Source organism: Phaethon aethereus (assembly GCF_964289735.1).
Source record: "Phaethon aethereus genome assembly, chromosome: 2".
Taxonomy (NCBI): domain Eukaryota; kingdom Metazoa; phylum Chordata; class Aves; order Phaethontiformes; family Phaethontidae; genus Phaethon; species Phaethon aethereus.
In genome coordinates this window covers 37736665-37758132 of record NC_138582.1, presented here as the reverse complement: position 1 = coordinate 37758132, position 21468 = coordinate 37736665, and the positions used below count along the sequence as shown (strand labels likewise).

At 39.7% G+C, this 21468-nt stretch overlaps 1 protein-coding gene across 1 annotated transcript; it reads right to left on the bottom strand.

Annotated features, from left to right (window-relative positions):
• Positions 1–4595: 4595 nt before the first annotated feature.
• Positions 4596–18452, bottom strand: LACTB2 (lactamase beta 2; the record flags this gene model as incomplete). The annotated part of the gene is made up of 7 exons (XM_082014884.1): positions 4596–5087; positions 7729–7810; positions 9354–9502; positions 13768–13946; positions 16228–16351; positions 17581–17744; positions 18331–18452. 7 exons carry the CDS (start codon positions 18450–18452, stop codon positions 5044–5046), a joined length of 864 nt encoding a protein of 287 aa, XP_081871010.1. The 3' UTR covers positions 4596–5043.
• Positions 18453–21468: the final 3016 nt, after the last annotated feature.

Genomic DNA, 21468 nt, shown 5'->3' with positions numbered 1-21468 from the left:
CGGTGAGCGGCCGCGCCCGGCAGTTCAAACCGACCAACGGGGAGGCCGCGCCGGGTGGCGGCGCGGGACGCGGCCTGTCAGCAGAGCCGAGCTGCGCCGTGCCGCCGCGGGCAGCCGCCGGCTGGCTGCTCGCTGGCTGTAGCCCGCAGCCCGCACTGGGCACCGGCTGAGCTTCCCTCGCCTACTGAGGCAGCGGCGACAGAAAATGGCCGTGGGTCCCGCCGGGGTCGCGGAGGAGGCAGCCGCGCTCTCGGGCAGCGGCCGGTCAGAGCGGGCTGCCCCCGGTGGCCGAGTGCGCCCGCAGACCCGGGCCAGCCTCCGGTCCCCCCGGCACCCCCCGCCATCCAGCTTCACTGTTGGTGTCTTTCTCCTACTCCCAGGGCTCTGGCTAAGTTTTGTTGCCGTCAGAGCTCCGCCAGCTGGACGTCGGGCACCCGAAGGACGCCATTTGCCAGTGACCGTTGTGGTCACGGCTGAGGCGCTGCCGCAAGGCACGGCCTTCACCGTGCTGGCAGCCGGCGCCTGCCTTCCCGTCCGCCCGCTCTGTGCCGTGCAGCCGGAGATAACAGGCGTTATCCAAGTACCGGCAGCAAGGAAGCCAGTGGCAAGAAAGCAGAAGGGAAGAAAAGCTAACCGGGAAGCGCAGAAGCAAGAGGGAGGTTTAGATGTGGCTTAAAACCCCAACCCAATCACAGAAGGCTGTCAGCAGGTTAAAACAGGGGAATGAAGAGGTCTGAGAAATCAACGCTAATGCAGAAAACACCCCGGCTGAATTGAGCTGTCCTTCAACCCTCCCCCCAGATTCCTGCTACTTTTATTAATGCTTCTGGCTGACAGATACTCCCAATGGATATACAGAAAGACCAAGAAAAGGAGTGATTTATGGCTGATGTTTAGCATTGTCAGAACGGCTTTTGCTGCCAGTAGCTAATGAATACAGGGTAACAGGTTAAGATGCAACCATTCGGTACGGCCTTGCCTTGCCAGAATGAAGAGTGTGCACCAAATGCATTGTATGAACTGTTTGCAATAGCTTGGTTTCTTCCTACTCTATGGAAGGAGTGACTGACTTGTGCAGCAGACTGATCAGTGTATGATCAGTTTTTTCAACTGTGAAACATCTTCATAAGCTGTGAAGATTTATATCTTAGAAATCTCTCCATCCCCTGGTGACACCAATATTTTGTAACTCTAAAGTAAGGAGAACATTATTTCAACAATAAAAATGTGAAAGTATATTCCCCGATTGCATACTGCGGGGTCATGGATGTAGCATACTGCACCCCTGAAGTACACTGTGCTGGGATAAGAGTTAGAATCCTTGTTGCAGTGTAGTCTTGCATCTATTTCCCACCTCAGCCTTAAAAGAAATTGGGTCATCTCATCTCCACAGAACATAACAAACAGGACTTAACTAGGACAAGACATCCTTTCCTCAAGCTGTAATCAGCAAGTACTTCGAGTGTCTGGCTGAAAGTCCTCTCTTACAGGCACAGAGAGCTTCTTGGTTTCAACTTTTGTGTTTGTCCTGATCATAGAATCATTTTGAATAGTTTGGGTTGGAAGGGACCTTTAAAGGTCACCTAGTCCAACCCCCCTGCAATGAGCAGGGAAACCTTCAACTAGATCAGGTTGCTCAGAGCTCTGTCCGGCCTGACCTTGAATGTTTCCAAGGATGAGGCATCTACCATCTCTTGGGGCAACCTGTGCCAGTGTTTCACTACCCTCATTGTGAAAAATTTCTTCCTTATATCTAGTCTGAATCTACCCTCTTTTAGTTTGAAATCATTGTCCCTTGTCCTATCACTACAGGCCCTGCTCAAATGTCTGTTCCCATCTCTCTTATAAGCCCCCTTTCAGTACTGGAAGGCTGCAATAAGGTCTCCCCAGAGCCTTCTCTTCTCCAGGCTGAACCACCCCAACTCTCTCAGCTGTTCCACCCCTCTGATCATTTTTGTGGCCTCCTCTGGACCCTCTCCAACAGGTCCATGTCTTTCCTGTGCTGAGGGCTCCAGAGCTGGACGCAGTACTCCAGGTGGGGTCTCACCAGAGCGGAGTAGAGGGGCAGAATCACCTCCCTGGACCTGCTGGGCACAATGATACAGTGTGAAGTGCTATACTGAGATGGAAAACAAGGCAACCTGTTCCCTCATGTGAACAGTTCCCACGCCTTCCTTTTATTGGAGTTCCCTCTTCTGCCACATGGTGTTTCTCATGCCTTTTTAGACAAAGTGTGATGATCTGAAACACCAGAGACTGTCAGCCCTGAGTCTGCTTCTTGCCAACGGGTTGTTGGTCTATGTTTCCCACCTTTCTTTCCAGATGTCTGTACTTTGAAATACTAGGCTTCAGAACGATTGCGTCATTTGGGAAGGAAGTTCCTGCCAGTCTGAAATGGAGGAAGCTTTTGGAATCTTCTCATAGAAGCCACCCCCGTGGTCCCCCCGCTACCAAACCCTTGCCATGCAAACCCAGGACACTGCTTCAGGAGACGAGAGTGTGGAGGATGTGGCAGCAGGTGTGTTGCTGCACCCACAGTAAGAGACACAAACAGAACAATGCCCTTCCTATTTGGGAACCTTTCCTGAATTCACTAGTTGTCAAACATCCTTAAAGATATAACCAAGGATGACATTTTAAATTAAATATAAATAAGCAAGTAAGACAGAAACAGAATAGAAAACCCCAAAAAGGTTATAACTGCCATCAGACTCCTTTCCTAGGTCTTAAACCTAATAAATGATGCTGCCCCTCAGGAAAGGATCTTGCAAGTAGCTTGCAAGAAGGAAAAACTGCTGGAAACACACTTTGTGCTTCTTCCAGCTTCTGTCCCCAGCTGTTCAGAAAGTTAATGCATCAAATGACATTTGCCCTTCTAGCCTGATGAGACAGAAATTGCCCCTTCTCCTGTCTTTAGTCACAACTTTTAAAGCATTCTGCAGGGATGAATGCATTCAATACAAGGGATGTAAACAGGCTAATCCCCATTTTTATACATACATGGCATATAGCTTACATTACCATTCTATTTTTAAGCAAACAAACACTACTTCAGACTTATAATCTCATAATCAACAAGGAGTCTTAAGACTTTTACTACCTGTCATAGCTGATATAAGTATCCTTTATTGTATATACATCTCAGTAACAGTGCAATCTCTGCTTTTGGCATTTCAGAGAGACCATATACGATCATTGATGACAAGTTTTGTTAAACTGCAATTTCCCTCATTTTTTGAGAACATCAGGCATTTCCTGCAGCACAGCATGGAATACAGAATTCTCTGACTTGTATCCTCCAAGTCTAAAGCCATTTCTGTATATTTTAAAACGAAGTATAGTAAAACGGTTTAGTGACATTTTGCCTGCCAGTAGATATCTTCTTTAGCTCAGAAAGGTAATGAGACATCACCTCTTCATACCCATTTCCTGACACCAGCTCTAGCCTGCTGGCTTAGGTTCTCAGACCTCATGACAGACAGAAAATTGTGCCATTTCACTGATCTTTGTTTTGCTGAAGCAAAATGACACAATTCAGAGCATGTGAATTAAGTTTTTAAAGGAGAAAACAGTGATAATTATCTTTTAATTCCTAACAATGAAAAAGGTAACTATAAATTCATGAAATAGCTATAGGAAAACAATAATTATTAATGGCAAGAAGTCCATGTGAAAGCTTCTGAGTAATTATGGAGAAAGAAACCAAAAAGGATTGGAAAAAATACTGTTTGTAAAAGTGACTGAAATGGAAAAATGCAAATAAACAGAAAATACAAAAGGAAGAAAAACTAGGACACCTGAAAAAGATCCCAAAGTGGCATTGCACAGAAAGTTACAAGTGAGAAAGTGTCATGATTTGGCCAAAAATGAGATCAATGAAGTTTGCAAAAAGCACCACTTCACAGAGCAGAAAGTTACGATTTCCCTTCTTCAGGGATCTGGTTACTGCTTCAGCATATGAATTCAGATTTGGATGGCTGTTCCTGAGAGTATTTCTGTGTTGGATTTGGCTCAGCTGATCAGAACAAATGTCATCAATTTAATAAAATAATTAAGACATGCTTTAAATACCAAAACATACGCATGTTTCACAAATTAAGGAAAAGGATTAAATGGCAAAAGGTTTTCAGGGATTTTCAAGGACATATATTTGTGTTTGGTACTTTCAAACACCTCATACCCGATTTTTTTTTTTTTAAAGTTGAGCCAGCATTAAAAGAAGTGCATCAATAATAAAAACTTCACACATTTTGAATACACAAAGTAATGCAAATATTTATACACTATTCTGGAAGTTTAAGCTACACAGAGAACTGAGCTGCAGTTTAAATTAATCTTCATTGTACTTTAATACACTACGCGGTATCTTACAACCAAATACAACCTTTAGTTAAAATATCTGTAGTCTAACTGGATTTAACAGCAAAACTTGAAGCTTGTTAGTTACAAAGTGACAAAGTTAACCACATATGGTCTGTAATACATGTCTCAACTTATACAGCTTTTTAATAACATTCTTGCAGAATCTTGTAAGATAAAGCATTTAAAAGTCTGCTCCAACTCTGTGCATGTTTTGTCTTTTTTTTTGACAAAATTAATGAATCCTCTGAATGAGTTCCATAGAAATGGTGTTTCCACCATAAAACAGAGCTGTCTGGAATTACTTTCAGTGTTTGTTAAAACCTATTGCAGTGAGCAACCAGCAAAGATGTGCAGAGTCAGCTAAATTAAAAAAGAAATATGAACCCCAGTATTTACATCTGTTAACAAAAATAACTTTGTTTTTAGAATGTCCTGATAACTTACTGGATTCCATTTTATTAACTCAGAACCTATCAGGTTATTTTAAAAATTCCCATAAAGTAGAATATGAAAAACATTAATTAACTGACTGTAACATTGCTTTAAAATTGTGTTACCATTTAAAAAAAAAAAAAGAAAGAAGAATTAGTTTTTATTTTACATATTGTCTGAGGTCATCATTATATTTTTTCATGCAGCAGCTGTGAATATTAAAAATGTTCTTGAGCAATCTTGCGTAACTTATAAATTGTTTCTCCATCTGAAGTTGGGAGACGCGTCATGTACTGTTAAGAAAAAAGACCAAATTATTCACAAACTAACACTTAGATGCTATACATAAACATTAGAATATCTCAAAACTTACCTGTACATGCCTATGTATGTCTGTTCACGTAATTTTTTATTAAAACTATTGGAATACTTTCCTTCAGGCTAGTGTTGAATTTTAATGGAAGGTGATAAACATTAACTGTTACACAATGTAGCCTAGCCACATATAGAATGATTAACTAAAAAGGGTTTAATAATCCTACAGTTATTTAAAGTTTAGAATATTATAATTTCTAGATATTAAGAAATTTGAAGTAGCAGAGCACTTGTTGCATTTTCTGAAATTTATGAACTTTAGAGAAAACAAATCTGTGCTGCTACATTAAGAACAGCCAAATTATTTTTCTCTCTTCATCAGCTGTGTTTTAAAAATGTGAAACAATGACCAAGATACTTATATCCAAATATGGCAGGAAGCTTACGTGCACATATTGTGCCATGCTCCTGTATACAAGACATTATTTTTCTGTTTAAAGGGAGAAAAGCAAATCTGTAAAGGCAGTACATAAAAGTTATGTACCAACATAAACTGCAATCCCTAGAATGAAGTTGTGAATTAATGACTGCAGCAGACAGCATATGGCCATAATTTGCATGGAGTAGCTCTCTTGTAGTGTTGTAATATGCCTGTCATTCATTACCAATACTGACATGTTTCTTTGGAAAAATATTTTGTGAAAATTAAGCAGACAGTGTTATGACTGCAACTCAAGTCTTCCATAACGAGAACAAAACTTGAAATACTGCAACTCAGACATCAAAACCAAATGAACAAGTAACATGAGTACGCAAGCATTCGTATGCTACATGTTCAGAACCAACAGAATCAATTTTCTTTAACAGATGTCCTTAATTTGAACTGAAAAACTGACAAAGGTCACACGACGTTAAGTCTTTATCATAGGTCTGGGTCTAAGCCTGTATTTAAAAATTTAGCAACTGTCCACACTGCAGAGGTCGGCAAAGAAAAACCCCCAAGTGTTCTGAGGAGATTGCCTTCCTCCTCTGTGAGCACAAATTGGACATTAAAAAACAAAACAGAACACCTGAAAGGGCACTTCTTGTGCCTTGTGGAAAGCAGGAACACAGCTCAATCAGGGATCCCCAACTGGAGTAGAAGATTCACAACAATTCTTCTGATTAGTATCTCCTCTAGTTATTTAAACTTTCTAATAATTTCAAGCCCTTGCTACTTTGTGAACAGATAATCTGACTGAAGCTCTGTATCTGCTGTCTCTTCAAAATTCAAAGGTGATTTCTGAGGAAAGGTAAGCTATTTTTGTCCAGTAAGCATGAAAACGGTATTTTTTGGGGAAAAAAAAAACAAACCCAAAAAATCCTGGCTTAAGAGATGTAAGTCACTAGCTTACTCATCAAGACATTAATTCCTGGACATTTAAGATGCATACACAGAGTCTTTTGTAGGGAAGACTGCAAGTCTACCTTTAAAAAGGTACTTCATCTAAATAGAAAATGCTGTTGCTTGAGCTACTTTGGCAGGGAAAGGGAAGGGATAAGTAATCAACAGCATCTGATACCCCAGAGGAATCTTGTGGAGCCAAACTAGAGAAATGTATAGGTCAGTAACATATGTTCATAACCAAGAATTCAGATCACATTTAAAAGCTGGTGCAGTAAGTATCACGTTGGTGAGCTTCCATGGCATCTACACAAAATATGCTTAAATACATAATTTTTTGAACTTCAGTACTGACTGTATTCATGTGACTCTAGTCTATTTTCTTTGAACAAAAGGCAAGTCATTATTATTACAAAAATTAAGTCTCAATTGTTCAGTTAGTACCTAGTAGCTGATTTATCATTAAATAAATAGAAGGTCTAAGTTGGAAAAAATACACTAATTTCATGTTGTTATTCAGGTTTGTAGATGCTTAAAATTTGAAACAGTTTTAAATACTCATGTAGTTATTTGCTTATAAGTAGACAGTCCTGGGTGCAGTTATGTAATGTACAGAAAGAAATATTTTCCTTAGCTTTTGTCTGAATAATGTTTCCAAACACACATGCCATTACGGAAATAGAATACTTCACGTTGTTCCCTAAAAGTAAAGGCAAAACGTAAAACCAGTAAACTAAATATAGTTGCTCTACTTAAGTACTGTACTCATCAGAAATTGTAAGAATTTACACTACGCGATTTTAACCACCTCTAGAACACATATGTACAACAATACACATTAATGAAAGGCAGAAAAGTAAAATGTAATCCCATTAAAATGCTATGTACATGCATATTTAAGTATGAATTTCAGAAAATACAGAAAGGCATAAATGCTGGCATTATGAATGTATTCCATCGTATGTTTTAAAGCAAAATTTAAAGGTATAAGCAGTAATCTGTGCTCTAAGCATGTCACAAATACTTTATAAAATATTTTCTAAAAGTCTGGAAATACTGTATATGCATAAGTTTTTTGCATATAATCCTACTTCAAACGGTCTGAAGGACAGCTACTGCAACTAATTGCAGTTTCTTTTTTCCCAGGAAACAATGCACTAAAATAAAATGAGAAACAGTACATAGAAAACCAAAATGAAAATGACCTTCCTTCCACCCCTCCATCCACAACTTACACACTTTTCCTTCTTTTTCCAGCTTCTTCAAGTGGACTACGAGGTTATTTTCTGCTGCTAGAAGTAAATTTTCAGGGATCTCCTACTGGGAACACAAATACGCATTTTGTATTTGTTTAAATCTCTCCCAATTATTTTTTCAATACATGGAACTCATGGTTTATTAACATATGTTTTCCTCTTCTGAATTGCCATGTTGAACATTCAGTTAGTTGTACAATGACAACAAACTGAAATGAGTAAATCAGCTTTACACCAGTTAAACTAGGGTTTTTTTGTTTCCTTTGCTCATTTTTTGCATTATCCATTTGTATTATGCAAACTTCGGCCAACACTAAGAAGACACTGCTCTTCTGAGCTGGGTTTGCACTGGGTTGTCAGTGTAGCTGAGCATTTTTAAAGACAAATTAAAGATGCATTTCTTGACAGATACCTATCACTTCTATTTCCATGTCAATGCGTGCATGGGTTTAGATATCCTTTGACAATTAGTATCTGTAATGAGTAAACAATTAAAAAATACAACAGCTTCAGGGGGACAAAATGTCTCTTGAAATTTTCCAATGCTCATTAGGTAAAAAACCCAACATTTCTCAAAATTCCCCCTTCCAGCACTATCTTCCTAAAAGTAAAGCTTTGTTTTTGAACATTAAAAAGTTATTCTCCAAATAGCACGAGTCTGACAGGAAAATTCACTAGAAAACTAGCTCAATAAATTATGAATCTTTAAAAAGCTTAGAAAGATTACACTTTTTTTTAATATGAAAGCTTTAGTAGTACTGAAAAAATTCTTATCATATAGCGACAGGACAAGTGGTTTGCGATTTACAGAAACATGTGAATGGATGTATACTTAGGAACTAAGCTAAACAGCCACAAGTAATGGTATATCAGCATTGCAAAGTGTTCAATGTGACATAGTCATTCTTTTGGAAGCTAAGGATCAGCAGAAGCATGAAAAATGAGTTGTGAAGCTGTTACAGACCTGTTCACAAACCACAGCCACTGGCAACTTCGACATCTTTCTCTGAAGCAAATGCTGTATCTCTTTTACCTCTGCTTCCTAGGAGGGGAAACCCCCGCACCCCATGTATAAATTAACTGAGGTTACATGAAGAATGATGAAGTAGCAAGAAAGCATCCTTAAGCCTGTCTAATGACACACACAAGCTATCCAGCTTCTGAGATCTCTGTGAAACTGCAGTTCGCTTACACCCTCCTGCAGACTGAGAAATCAGGAATGCGAAGTTTTAACCAATCTTTCAGGAGACTCCAAACACACTTGGACAAATCAAAAATTAACAGTCATCGCATACATTTGACTTAGAACCAAGCACTATAACTTTATTTTTGCTTGGTCCTATGAAACTGTGCTTAGGATCATCTAAATAGTGAAGGAAGTTCGTAAAAATCATTTGGGCCCTGCTCCAATAAAGTGCTCAAACAATACAATTTAATTGCACAGTCATATATGAATTCGGAACAAGCAGAAATCGTTTCTTTTTTTTAAAAAAAACTTCTTAAAAGCCACCACAGTCTTCACTCAAATACTTAAAATGTTACATACAACTTTATGAACATAACCTAAATTTTCTTTAATCTAAAAAATTTTAATAAACAATTACCTTGTAGACTATTTTTACAAGCTCCGAGGATGTATATGATTTTCCAGCATTCTTCTGGAAAACGTTTAGAATTTGCTGTTCACGTGCAGTTCGGTGAGAAATGTAGCCTTGGATTCTAGCATTTGCATCACGTACTACTGGGCCATGACCTAAATCAAAACACATGTATCAGAGTGCTATTACTTAAATTTGGATTTAAGTATGCTACTGAATAATTGAATCATTCTTATGTAAACCCAGGTAGACTTAAAAGTCATAAGAAGGGAGCAGTGCCTGTACGTACCACGCTGTCAGAGTATACTTGATGCTAAATTCTAAGACACTCTTTGCATGTTTGTGTTTTGTTTTTTCATATATATAGCCCAAAATTAAATTTGAATGTCTGTATCACAGTCTGCAATTGAAAAGCATTAAGATGGAAAGTAAGAATTAGAAGATCTGAAAGGTTTGAATGGTGAAAGGGAATACTTCAGATGGAATAAGGAAAGCAAGGAAAGACTAATTTAGGCTATTTTAAAAAAAAAAAAAAGGACTGCACTGCTTGAAAGATGAGATTCAGATTATTATATTACCTCTGTCTGCCTGTCTCACACTACCCAAAGGATACTGACACTGATGATTTAAACTGATACTGGTCTTTGAACCATAGCAGCTAAGGCAAAGGACTCATGTACTGCTATCCTGTTGTGGGGCTATTTAGCAAACACAGAGGCAAGAGAAGGAACATCTTTAATTGTGACAGATAAACTTTCCAGGACAGATCTTCAAAACTCACTCACACACTGTATTTTATTCCCCTAAGAACACACTTTCATAAGTATGATCAAAAAAATTAATAGAATACAAATCGGTGAGCCAATCAATGTATCAGGGCAAGAATAAGCAATGTACCAGGAAGGTTATATGTGCATCATTTTAGGTCTGGCTGGTTAATAAACAGAGCATACATGTTTTTTCTTGGACTTAATTGTGGCAGATCAGAAATGTTCAACTTACTGAAATCAAAATAGAAAATTGGTAAAAATTGGTAAAGCATTAACCTTTGTAGAAAAATCAAATACTGCCTCATGATATGCTAAAATGACAGATGACATGAAAATATTTTTCAGACATGAGTTACATGCACAGAAATTAAACTTAATGTTTTATCTATACAGAAATTTACTTGCATGAATATTCATCATGTGCTTTTTATAGCAAGGTTTCCTACTCCTTTGCCTGTATACCTCACCTGAAGTAGCAGCAGCAACTTCCAGCTCTGCCAGTCTAAACTCCAAATAATTTATAAAATGAGTAGAACAGAAACTACCGTAAAAAAAATAGCTTTCTTTGAGAAGTTATTGGGTATCATCCAAATCAGTTTATTTTGAGGGTCTCTGACTATTTAAAAAAAATCATCATATTCTTTACTCGTACTTTTGCGTTAATTGACTAAATGGGTTTTAAGTTTTAAGGCTTTTTAAATCAGAGCTTATTTTGCCTGAGGACAGGCAGCTTATAGAAAAAACGTAACTAATTTTTTCATGTTTCGAGCATCTGTGAAATAATAAAGTGTCAAAGGAATCTATCCTTCAGCAAGTCAAAATATCTATGCATATCTCAGCTTATACACTCACTTAGCCAGATTTGAAATTACTAAATATACATTGAAGCTTGCCTTGTGTAAAGATAGTATTATAAACAAAAGATATGTAACATGTAACTATAAAACTACACTGTCATATGCACATACATTTAATGAGTTCAAATGTATTTAATCTGAAGCCATTGTTCCTTACAAAATAAATTACTAATATAACACTGTCTCCAGTAAATATGTTACCGTTTATAAAAACAGAAGTTGAAATTTAGGAAAAACACATTAAGATATACAGAGAGTAGACTATAATGGTAAATGTCCATTGTTTTGCATTCTCTAATGACAGAACTCGCATTAAAGTATTCAAAATCAAGGCCTATACATGGAATCACAAGGCAGTCTTAAAACCAGTCCCTGCTCTTCCAAATCATTTAATTGACTTGGACTACAAGAGCAATGTCAGCACCTGGAATGGAACCCACATTTTGCAAAGTTAAGGGCATTTCATATCCATTACATCATCTGACCCATAGCCACTGTGTATGCATATACATTGAAACGATGTCAGAAAGCTTGTAATTAAATCCAGATATGGATCTTTCCCATCCATAATTTTTCAGTGACAGCAACACAGTTAACTTCACCAACAAGTAAATTAACATCTGCATAAATGTAAAATGTTTCTGAGCGTGTGAAATAGATCTCTCAAAATATGACCATCTTTCCAGGAATTCAGACTTTGTATCAGACAGCTTCATATTATTTCATACCTCTGTATAGCCCAGATGATAAGGAACAGTACTTTTTTATTCTCCTAACACCCTGTGAAGTACTATAGATTCCCTCACTTTACAGTAAATTAAAGCACAAAGGACAAAATTGAAGAAAATAATTGGCTGACGAAATCTTGCACAGATTCCTAACTGCAGTACCGTTTTTGCCGCTATTATCCAGCAACACCGTTTATTGTTGGAGGCTGGGGAGCCCTCTGCTGGCTAAAGCGCCCCTTCCTGGTCCCAAGGATTCTCCTCAACTAGCGGCTGTAAACAGACTGTCCCGAGTATTCTGCCTGAAGTCATCTCCACCTTAAATTAAAAAATGGAAGGGGGAAGGATTGGCAAAATTCAGCTTCTCGCACCTAGCCAGCAGTCAGCTTGTTACAAAAGTTTATGCTTCTAATTCTGAGGCTGCAATGGGAGTGCTAAAGCACGGATGGGGAACAGAGAATCAGTTCAAGAATTATGAAGACCTAAAACTGCAATAAAATCAAAGATCTGAGCTTATATAGAACATATTGGAAAAGCAAACTACCTTCTGCTATAGTTACCATTTTACTGTAGTACATACCAACAGTACAGCCAATTGTTCTGACTGGGCAATAGGTATCTTTTACACAATTGCACATACATTTTGCGATGCATGGATGCAAAAACAAAGTTAGTTCCAAACCATCTCAATACTTAGCTACTCATCGTTGAATATGCATAATATCCCACTGGCTTCCTAATTGCAAGTGCAGCATGAATACATTTACAACACTGTAGCAAACAGTTACAGAAAAATGGCACAAATGCTCAGCCTTGGTGAACGTGTAAGCTAGATAATGATTAAGGAGAGAGTGAAATATAACAGATAAAAGGCAATAGAATTTGGCATATATGGGGTTTTGGAAGGCGGAAATTCAATTAGAGGAACAGACTGTGTTTTGTAGGTATTTAGGAAAGAAAGTAGAACATTCGATTGATCAATAGATTGAGATTCTAGAGGCTAAAATATTCTTAGTTTTACCAGTAGTTAAGTCAATAACTGTAAGTCAGTCACTATTTCTGTCTATGTCAGTCTCCACATCCATGGAATATCTGAAAATAATGATATTTTCCTTAAATAGCATTTTTATGCTTAGATCTTAAAGCACTTAAAGAACACCTACTTCAAAAGAAGCGTATTTTAAGAATGAACACAAAAGAGACTTGGTTATGTGGGCTAAACGTAGATGGTTAATGGAAGACTGAACTGAGAATGTAGACAGTCACTCAGAATGACAAGTCGAACAAGATGAAACAGAAGTAGTGAGAAAAAAGTCCCGAGATGTAGCTCTGAAAAAACAAATGAGGAGCTTAAACCTTAGTTATGAATTCTTAAAATTCAATCTTGTCAAATAGACGTGTGGTTTACACAAAAAGTAAATGCATTCCCAAAGTTTGGGGGAGACAGTGGAAAACAACTGAAGCAAAGTCTTGGACTGCATGAATCAGGAACTTGTTTTTAGAACACCATGTTTGGCCTCTTGGCTCTTGTTCAAATTTAAACTAAGTCATTAACTAAAACAACTATTGGACAGTTCTGCAACTTTCCAAAATGAATTTGTGATTAATCTGTACTGCAAAGGACAGACAACTCTCTCAAAAAACATTACTAGGTTATTCATGGCAGTGTATGTGGGGATGCAAAGGACCAAAAGAACAACTATTAACTTTTTCTTCCAGGGTAACATTAAGGTGCATGGATAGAGTAATATAAGAAAACCGACTTTGCTGATGATTCCAACAGTGAAGGATTCTGGCCTCTGTAGGCTTTGGGCACAGAAGCACAAGATTCACCCTCAAATGGAGAAACCTCAGCAAAGAAAGATATCTATCACTGAGAAATTTTCAAGTTTTGCAAATCACCATGCCATATAGCCATCTTAGCTTAGTACTGGACATATATTAAGTAATAATCTTCAATTGTTGCATTAGTAATGGTGCTTGATTGTAATAAGAGTTCTCAAGTTCTTAGAGGAGATATTTAAAAAGTAGATAGTAAAACAGAGCAATTAAAAATAGAACCACTTACCTGGATATATTAAATCTAGTTCCATTTGTAACAACCTTTTCAAAGTTTGCATGTAGTCGTACAGGTCTTCAATTACTGTTGTTCCTTCCCCTAAAATACAGTCACCGGAAAATACAGCATTTTCTTCTTCTAGATGTAAAGCCATATGATCATCAGTGTGTCCAGGCGTATATAAAACTCTAAAGATGAACAACAAAAAAGCGTATGCTTTTCATAAAGCATATATGCTTCATTTTCAGAAGCATGAAACAACTAATGATACACTTACATACACTTACAAAGTGGCCTGCAACAAGAACCAGAAAAAAAAGACCAAAAAAGGCTGAAATGTCAATGTAAACAGGGTATCACTTTGCCTAATCCCAGTCCATTTTCTTACACCATGTAGAGAACACAGATCATCATCTCTAACATGCTTTTACCTACATGACACATCATAATAAAAGTGCATTAAGGGAGCTGGCTAGTCATGTAGAATTTGTTATGGAGGGCTTTACTCTGAAGCTTTAAAAAACAAAAACTGATACGTTATTTCCAGATTGAAATGTGTGAAGTTCTTGACATACAAGCCTTACATACATACATACATAAGCCTTGCACTTAGCAAAAGAGGGGAAGGATGATGTTGACAATTCTTTTAGAAATTAACTATAAGCTTCTGGACCCAACCCAGATAAAGTTCAGTTTCCCAAAATGTATTTCTCCCTGAAAGTCCCATGACACAGTGGAGCAGAGCTGTCAAATACAACAGGAATCACGGTCTTTCAGCTGTTCTATGTGCAGCTCATTAAACATCTGAATGGTAAGGATTTAGGACCCCACAGGTTGAATGAGAATGCAGCAAAGGGTTGATATGTATATAGCAACCTGAGCCGTTAAGGAGCTGCACTGCAGTGTCCTTTCACTACGATTTTTAAAAGGCAGAAGGCCTCATACTGATTCAAACTGAAAGTACACAACTCAGACCAGCATCACTGCTGAAATCCATCAGAACCTTGTTGTTAATGGCAGATGCATCGAAGCAGTGATCAGGAACTGACAGAGCTGGTGCCAGGCATGGGGTACAGGCCAAGGCTAAACAGCACCCAGCCACATCAGCGCAGGGCTGGGAGGCCAGAAGCACAGCACCATCTGACGCAATGACTTCCAGATCTTACTGAATACTGAGTTCAGCAGAACACAGGTGAGCCATCACCCTATGGAGGCAACATCAAAATCAAGTTGATGGGTCGTATCTGCCTTTGTAGGAAGTGGTGTCCTCCAGCTCCTCATGAAACTTTTCCAGGAAGCTTAACCATTAACATGGAAAAACAAAGGCAAAAGAAGCCCACACTGCGTGGCACACCTTGAAAACTTCATGGCACACCTTGAAAACGTCACGGTTGCTAACTAAAATTTAACATGCAGATACTGCTATTTTGGAACCAGTGCTGGATCTAAGAGTATCTTTAAAGTACTTACTGAATTAACCAGGTGAGAATACCTGCTTTTAACCATGCATAAAGTTTAGATGCATTACCCCAAACTTCAAAATGTGCCACGCCTGTCTCACTTGGATTCAATTTTAACAAGTTGTTTTCCATCTCTAAATTGACTTTGTCCAAACATGGGCCACTTAGGGTAATGATAGGTCTTCAGTACTCAATATAATACTCTCCATGTGTTGGTTTTTTGGATTTTTTTTTTTTACACTAACAAAACAAAATGCTTTTGGTCAAATATCATCTTTATTTTTATGCTTTTTCTCGCAATCAGCCAGCTTGCGTCTTCTACAAGTGGGATATAATTCACATCTAAACTGAAAAAAAAAGAAAAATTTGTCCTTAGAAGAGTAATGCTTTGTTCATGAAAGAAGTCTGGAAACAGAATGCTCAGATCTTTTTATTGTGTATTTCTGTGAGGCAGAGTGGCTTTTTGGTTCAGACTCATTCATGCTAACAAGACAGGCAATATGCTCTCTGGGAAGAAGCCCTCCCAGACTTGTTGTACCCTATAAGAACCTGACAGGTTAAAGGTTTAAAATTTAACATTTTAAGTATTAAATGTTTTAGCATCCCCTTGGGAAATATTTTTAAAGAAAAAAGAAAGGCATGCTAAATAATCCATCCAGACTACCATAAAATTCCCCCAAAGTATCAATTTTAATAATAACTACTTTTGTAAGGGTGGTGAGAAACTATGTAAAATCCTATTTGATTTTCCTGGAGGAAATATTTTTCAAGGGAAATGTTCTTAACTTCTCTGCTGAGGCCAAACACCAACAGCTAATTCCTGATAAACCTAATTCATAAAAACAATTTTTTTGTATAAACATACCCTGCTGGATCATGATAGGAAGTATACATGTGTAAGAGTTGACAAGATTATATTTATGGATTGCCAGTCAATTTAGGATACATGTATGTGTCAGAATTCTGAAGAAAAACGTGATCCAGCGAACTTGCAGACATTGGTGTTTACCTGAGTGTGGCTCCCTCGGTCTGTATCACATCTCCCTCTTTAAGATAAAAATATTTATGTCCTCCTTCTATTATTTCTTCACGGTGAGGGACACGAGGAAGCTTACAGATGCGATATTCAGAGTCTATTTAAAGAAAGCAAAGAAAATGTATTTTGAATTTGTCACTAGCAAAGCTAATTCCACAGAAAGGCTACTTTTTGAACAAGTGGTATTAATTATTACACAGTATGAACACAAAACTAGAAACAAGAAATTCTGTACAGAAACTTTGTGTTTATAAAGCAACCTTATTCCAGAGCCACTGAATAGTGGAAGCCACTGAATCTGAATACTGTACTCTGTATCGGCAGCAATTTTGAACACAAAAAAGCAAAGTTAAATTAATAAAAAAATGTCAATGATTATTATATTTTACAAACTTTCCTTCTTGACTCATTGAGAGCCCAAAACTCCAAATTTCTACACCACCACTAAGATTTCTGCGCTGACGTTCTGCATTATGATTCACAGAAACGCCATTCAACATTTGCCTAACACGGGATGGAAGCTCTTTGACCTGCAGCTTCCCTCAGTGTCTATTGTTTTGAACTGTGCATGAACTGTGAATGCCTTGGCTGGAACAGCTATGGATAGCAACCCAGAAAGATATTTATATCCCTTGCTAGTCTTTACAACCACGTTCATGGGTTGACAAGGCCAAAATCCTCACAAAGGCACCAACGTTGTTTTTAGTAGTGCCCAGCCTTCTTCGCAGAGAAGCATGTGCCAACTTCTCGTTCCCAGATACTAAAGCAGAAATGTCTCTTACAGTTTATCAACATGAAATACACATTTTTAGATCAGAATTTATCTGCAGACTGCCCCACCCTCTTCCCCCTCATGATCTGAGGCCTACAAATTTGTCAGTAATTACTAATGGTCTGCTGCAAGGAATCTCAAAGTTATGCATGCTTCTGTTTCAGAGGTTATTTACTGTTTTGACACAAGCAAAAATAACGGTCAATTTGTTATTAGTATTAATGTAGAATGGAAGGAGTATCAAGTTTTTCTCACATCTCTTAATATCATGTAAACTGCTGATGGTAATCTAGGTTCCTCAGTATTCACACACAGGAAAAATTCACTCTGAAGGTATGCACAGATATTGAAGAAAAACTGTAGTACTACAAGTACAATATTCAGGCTATTCTTTTCTGTCATTCTACACACTGCAACAGTATCATGAAATTACATGTAGTTTATATGCAGATTCCAGAAGAATAATCCAGCTGATTTGCACAGCAGCATTCAGTAAATGTTTTTTCTTGACACATATATAACATTTTCAGTAACATCCGAAATCTCTGTCCTACCACGAGGGATGTTTTCACAGATAGCAGGTATTCCACCAGTGTGATCACGATGCCAGTGTGTCACTAAAATTTCTTGAATTGCGATGTTGAACTCTGACAGTGCCTGCTTTAAACAGCCGATATATTCAGGAATAGCTGGCTCCCCAGTGTCAATAAGGACTCTTCTACAGATAGACACAAAAAAAAAAAAAACAAAACACAGTGAGAGAACTTAAGAGTGCTCATGTGACAGTTAAATGTTAAAAAAAGAAACCAACATTGCACAGAAATGTGGTAATAATGGATGTCTCCATATTCCAGACGCCATCTCTTCCTTCCATGATATTCCACCCCGGCGGCACAACAATTTACAAAGGGGCATAAAGAATAAATTTAATCCACACATTTGCAACTCCCGGAGGAGCTGCCGTTTTAGTACCGCCGGGGAGCGGCGAGGCCTGAGGCGAAGCACCCACCCGCTTTCCTCAGGAATTCCCCGCCTCAGCCCAACAGTCACCCGCCCGAGGCTCCATATCCCACCTTCCCAAGCCTCCTTCGGGCACCTGTCCCGAAAACTTAATGCTGTACTATTATTATTATTTTTTTTTACCCCCAATTAAGGGATTTCGGAACAACCCGATAGCCGCCTCTCGAGCCGGAGGCAGCGCACAGGCCGCAAGCGGGGCGGGGGAAGGGGACGGGGACGGGGCGGCGGCGGTCGCCGCCGCCCCGTCCCCGTCCCCTTCCCCCGCCCCCGAGCAGGGTCGTTACCTGGGCCCGGTGCCCACCAGGTAGGTGTTGGTGCCCTGCAGAGTCATGGGCCCCGGATTGCAGCCCAGCACCCGCACCACCCGCGATGAAAGCCGCTCGATGCGCGGCAGGAGCGACACCATCTTTGCAGCGGCACCCCGCAAATCCTCCGGGCTCCGTTCCCCTCAAACCCCACCGAGGCGTTAAGGCGGGAAGGCGGAAGCCACTTATTCCCCCCCCCCGCTCCCTGCTCCGCCTCCCGACACTGGACGCGGGGCCTTCCGCCCGGTTGTGAGGCGAACCGGCTGTGCCGCGGATTGGCCTTCGCCCTTAGTGAGGCGGCTCCTCCCGGCCCACGGCCACGGAGGGGCACCGGCGGGTTCTCGCTGAAAACTCGGCTTCTGGGAACAAACGCTGTGGTAATTCAGTGGAACAAAGGCGATGTTCTTTGAGGGGTCGGTGCCTCGCTGCTGCCTGAGAGACCCGGCCACGCTCTGCCAGCTTCTTCCAAAAGCTGTGAGGAATTTGTGATGGCGACAGCTGCGTCTTCTGTATATCCTGAGTACATGCTCACTTACAGCGTATATTGGAGCTGTATATGCTCCTGTATGGCACATGGGAGCTGTCTAGGCTTCGGTATTTTTAAGAAAATTGGGGAGGTACTGGAGACAGTCCAGCAAATAGCCACTAAGGTGAGGAAGGGACTGCAGCATCTCTCCTATGGGGACAGGCTGAGAGGGCTGGGACTGTCCAGCCAGGAGAAGAGAAGGCTCAGGGAGATCTCTTCGAGGTATATAAATACCTGAAGGAAGGATGCATAGAGGATATAGCCCGGCTTTGTCACAGGGCCATCGCCTCTGGTCCTGTCATGGGGCCCAGCAACAGGACCAGCAACAATGGGCAGAAACTAAACTCCAGGAGGTTCCCTCTGAACATCAGGAAACACTTTTTCACTGTGAGGGTGACTGAGCACTGGCACAGGTCACCCAGAGAGGCTGTGGAGTCTCCCTCCCTGGAGATATTTCAAAATCTGTCTGGACATGGTCCTGGGCAGGCTGCTCTAGGTGGCCCTGCTTGAGCAGATGACCTCCAGAGGTACCTTTCCACGTCAGACTCTGAAATTTTGTCAAATTTGTCACTGTCATCCAAGTAGTAATGCTGTGTTGGCAAACGGTATTTGTTCTAGATCCTGCAAGGTGCTGAAATTCACCTGTTTGGCTTTGCAGTGTCCCCTCTGAAACCCCTGATTGCTTGCCTTTCAACTGTCATTGTTAGAGAAATTAGAGCAGACTTGTTCTCTCCTTAAAGTACCTGTAAATGAAGAATAAAGATAACTTAACCTGAAATTAAAGCAAGTAATATTACTGTGGGCAATGTTACCAATACTAGAATTTAAAATACAATCTGATTATTTTATACCTATATAAGACCCTATATATTACCTGTAACAAATAAATGTAAACTTATAAGGTGATCATAGCAATACAAACCACAAAAAAGTGTTCGGTGGTAGCATACCTTTTGCTTAAATGGCTTTTCATTATATGAAAATACAGTTGCAACCCCTATATGTGATCTGGTGCCATTTCTAGGATTTGCATGGGCAAACAGAACAGATTCCCACTGTTCTGAAGGGGCAGAAATCTCCAAACGTGATCTTGAGAGGCAAACTTGTTAGATACGAACAGCTCGGAGTACAGCATGGAGCTGAAAAACAAAACTTCATGGCTTCAACAGAACTTTGCAACTTCATGAAACTTCAAAGTTTAAATTTCTTTGGTTTGCTTAAACTCTAGCGTGGGCAAGTAATACATGCTGTACATGCCAGGAGATGAGCTATTAAAGACCTCAACATCCTAACAGAGGTCTGCGTCTTGCCGTGTATGGCAAAGTGGTGTTTCCCCCTCTAACGCTATGTCTCTCTCCTCCTTCCCCCATCGCCAGTTCTCAGTCTGCTACAGATCTACCTGATGTGTTCGGCTTCCTGGGCAGCGCGAGGCAGAGGATGGCAGGAGGCAGGGAGGCAGCTTTGATGTGGGCCCTGCTACGCACCTAGCCGTGCCATGCTTGCTAGTGTTGACTCACAACTCCAGATTTTCAGCTGGCCTCCAAGCTCAGAGAGCAAATGGTGCCTTTCAGCTACCTGGTCAGGCAGCAGCACTGCATCTTCACTGTCCTGGGACTAGCAGCATGCTTGCCTCTAGGCTGTTTCGTCAGTGCTAATTTAGCTACAGTTAGTACAGTTGAAGTGCTAGCTAACCCTTCAGCTACGCAAACAGTATGCCTTACTTTGCAGTCACCCATTCAGCCAAACAGTTTGGTTTGTGACACACAAGAGGCTTGCCAGTAGTACGTTGTGCAGGCCTACATTATGCAGCAATTAAAAAAGTCTACTCCTTGGCATGGACTGATTGCAGCTCTTAATTGCCAGCCATCAGAAAAGCCACAGACAGAAACTGTGCCACAGTACAGATACTGGCCATCCAAATATTTAGGCCTTCAAGCCAATTTCTTTATTTATCTCATAAATCAAAACTTTACTTTTTTGGTATATAAAATCACTACATTTATTTTTTGTTTTCAAGCTCATCAGAGCATGAACTACAGACAACAGAAAGGGTGTGTTAGGCCAAAGGAAAGAAGCCTTTTTTTGTGCAGTTATACTGCTGAGGTAAGCAAGACACACCTATGCACAATATTCCAGTCTCTTGCCATATAGTTCTTGTCTATTGTTTTATAAGAAACTGTGATTAGACCTGAACTTACCCTATCATGACGTACCCATTATGCTGATTTTGTAGCACATGTGTATACCTATTTGGTAGAATGTTCAACCTGTTTTCAGTCCATAGATAAAGTTTAGTTGCTGTGTCATTAGAAGAAGGTACTACCTAAGCAGTGGCAGGTTGTGTATTTCAGTGGTTTCCCATTTCTAAGAAAAATTCTGAAAGTTTAGAGGTTTCTGAAATGACATACCTGAAGTTTTACATGTCATTGATAACTCATAAGTAGTAAGGAGTAAATTTTTAACATCACAAGACTTGTTTGGGGATTGTTTGGATAAAATTGTTTTTGTAGACTCGTTCCCTGGGGAATACTTCTTACTACTATTACTGTCCTGTAGTAAAAAAAAATTTGTTAGGCAGGAGCTGTGAATCT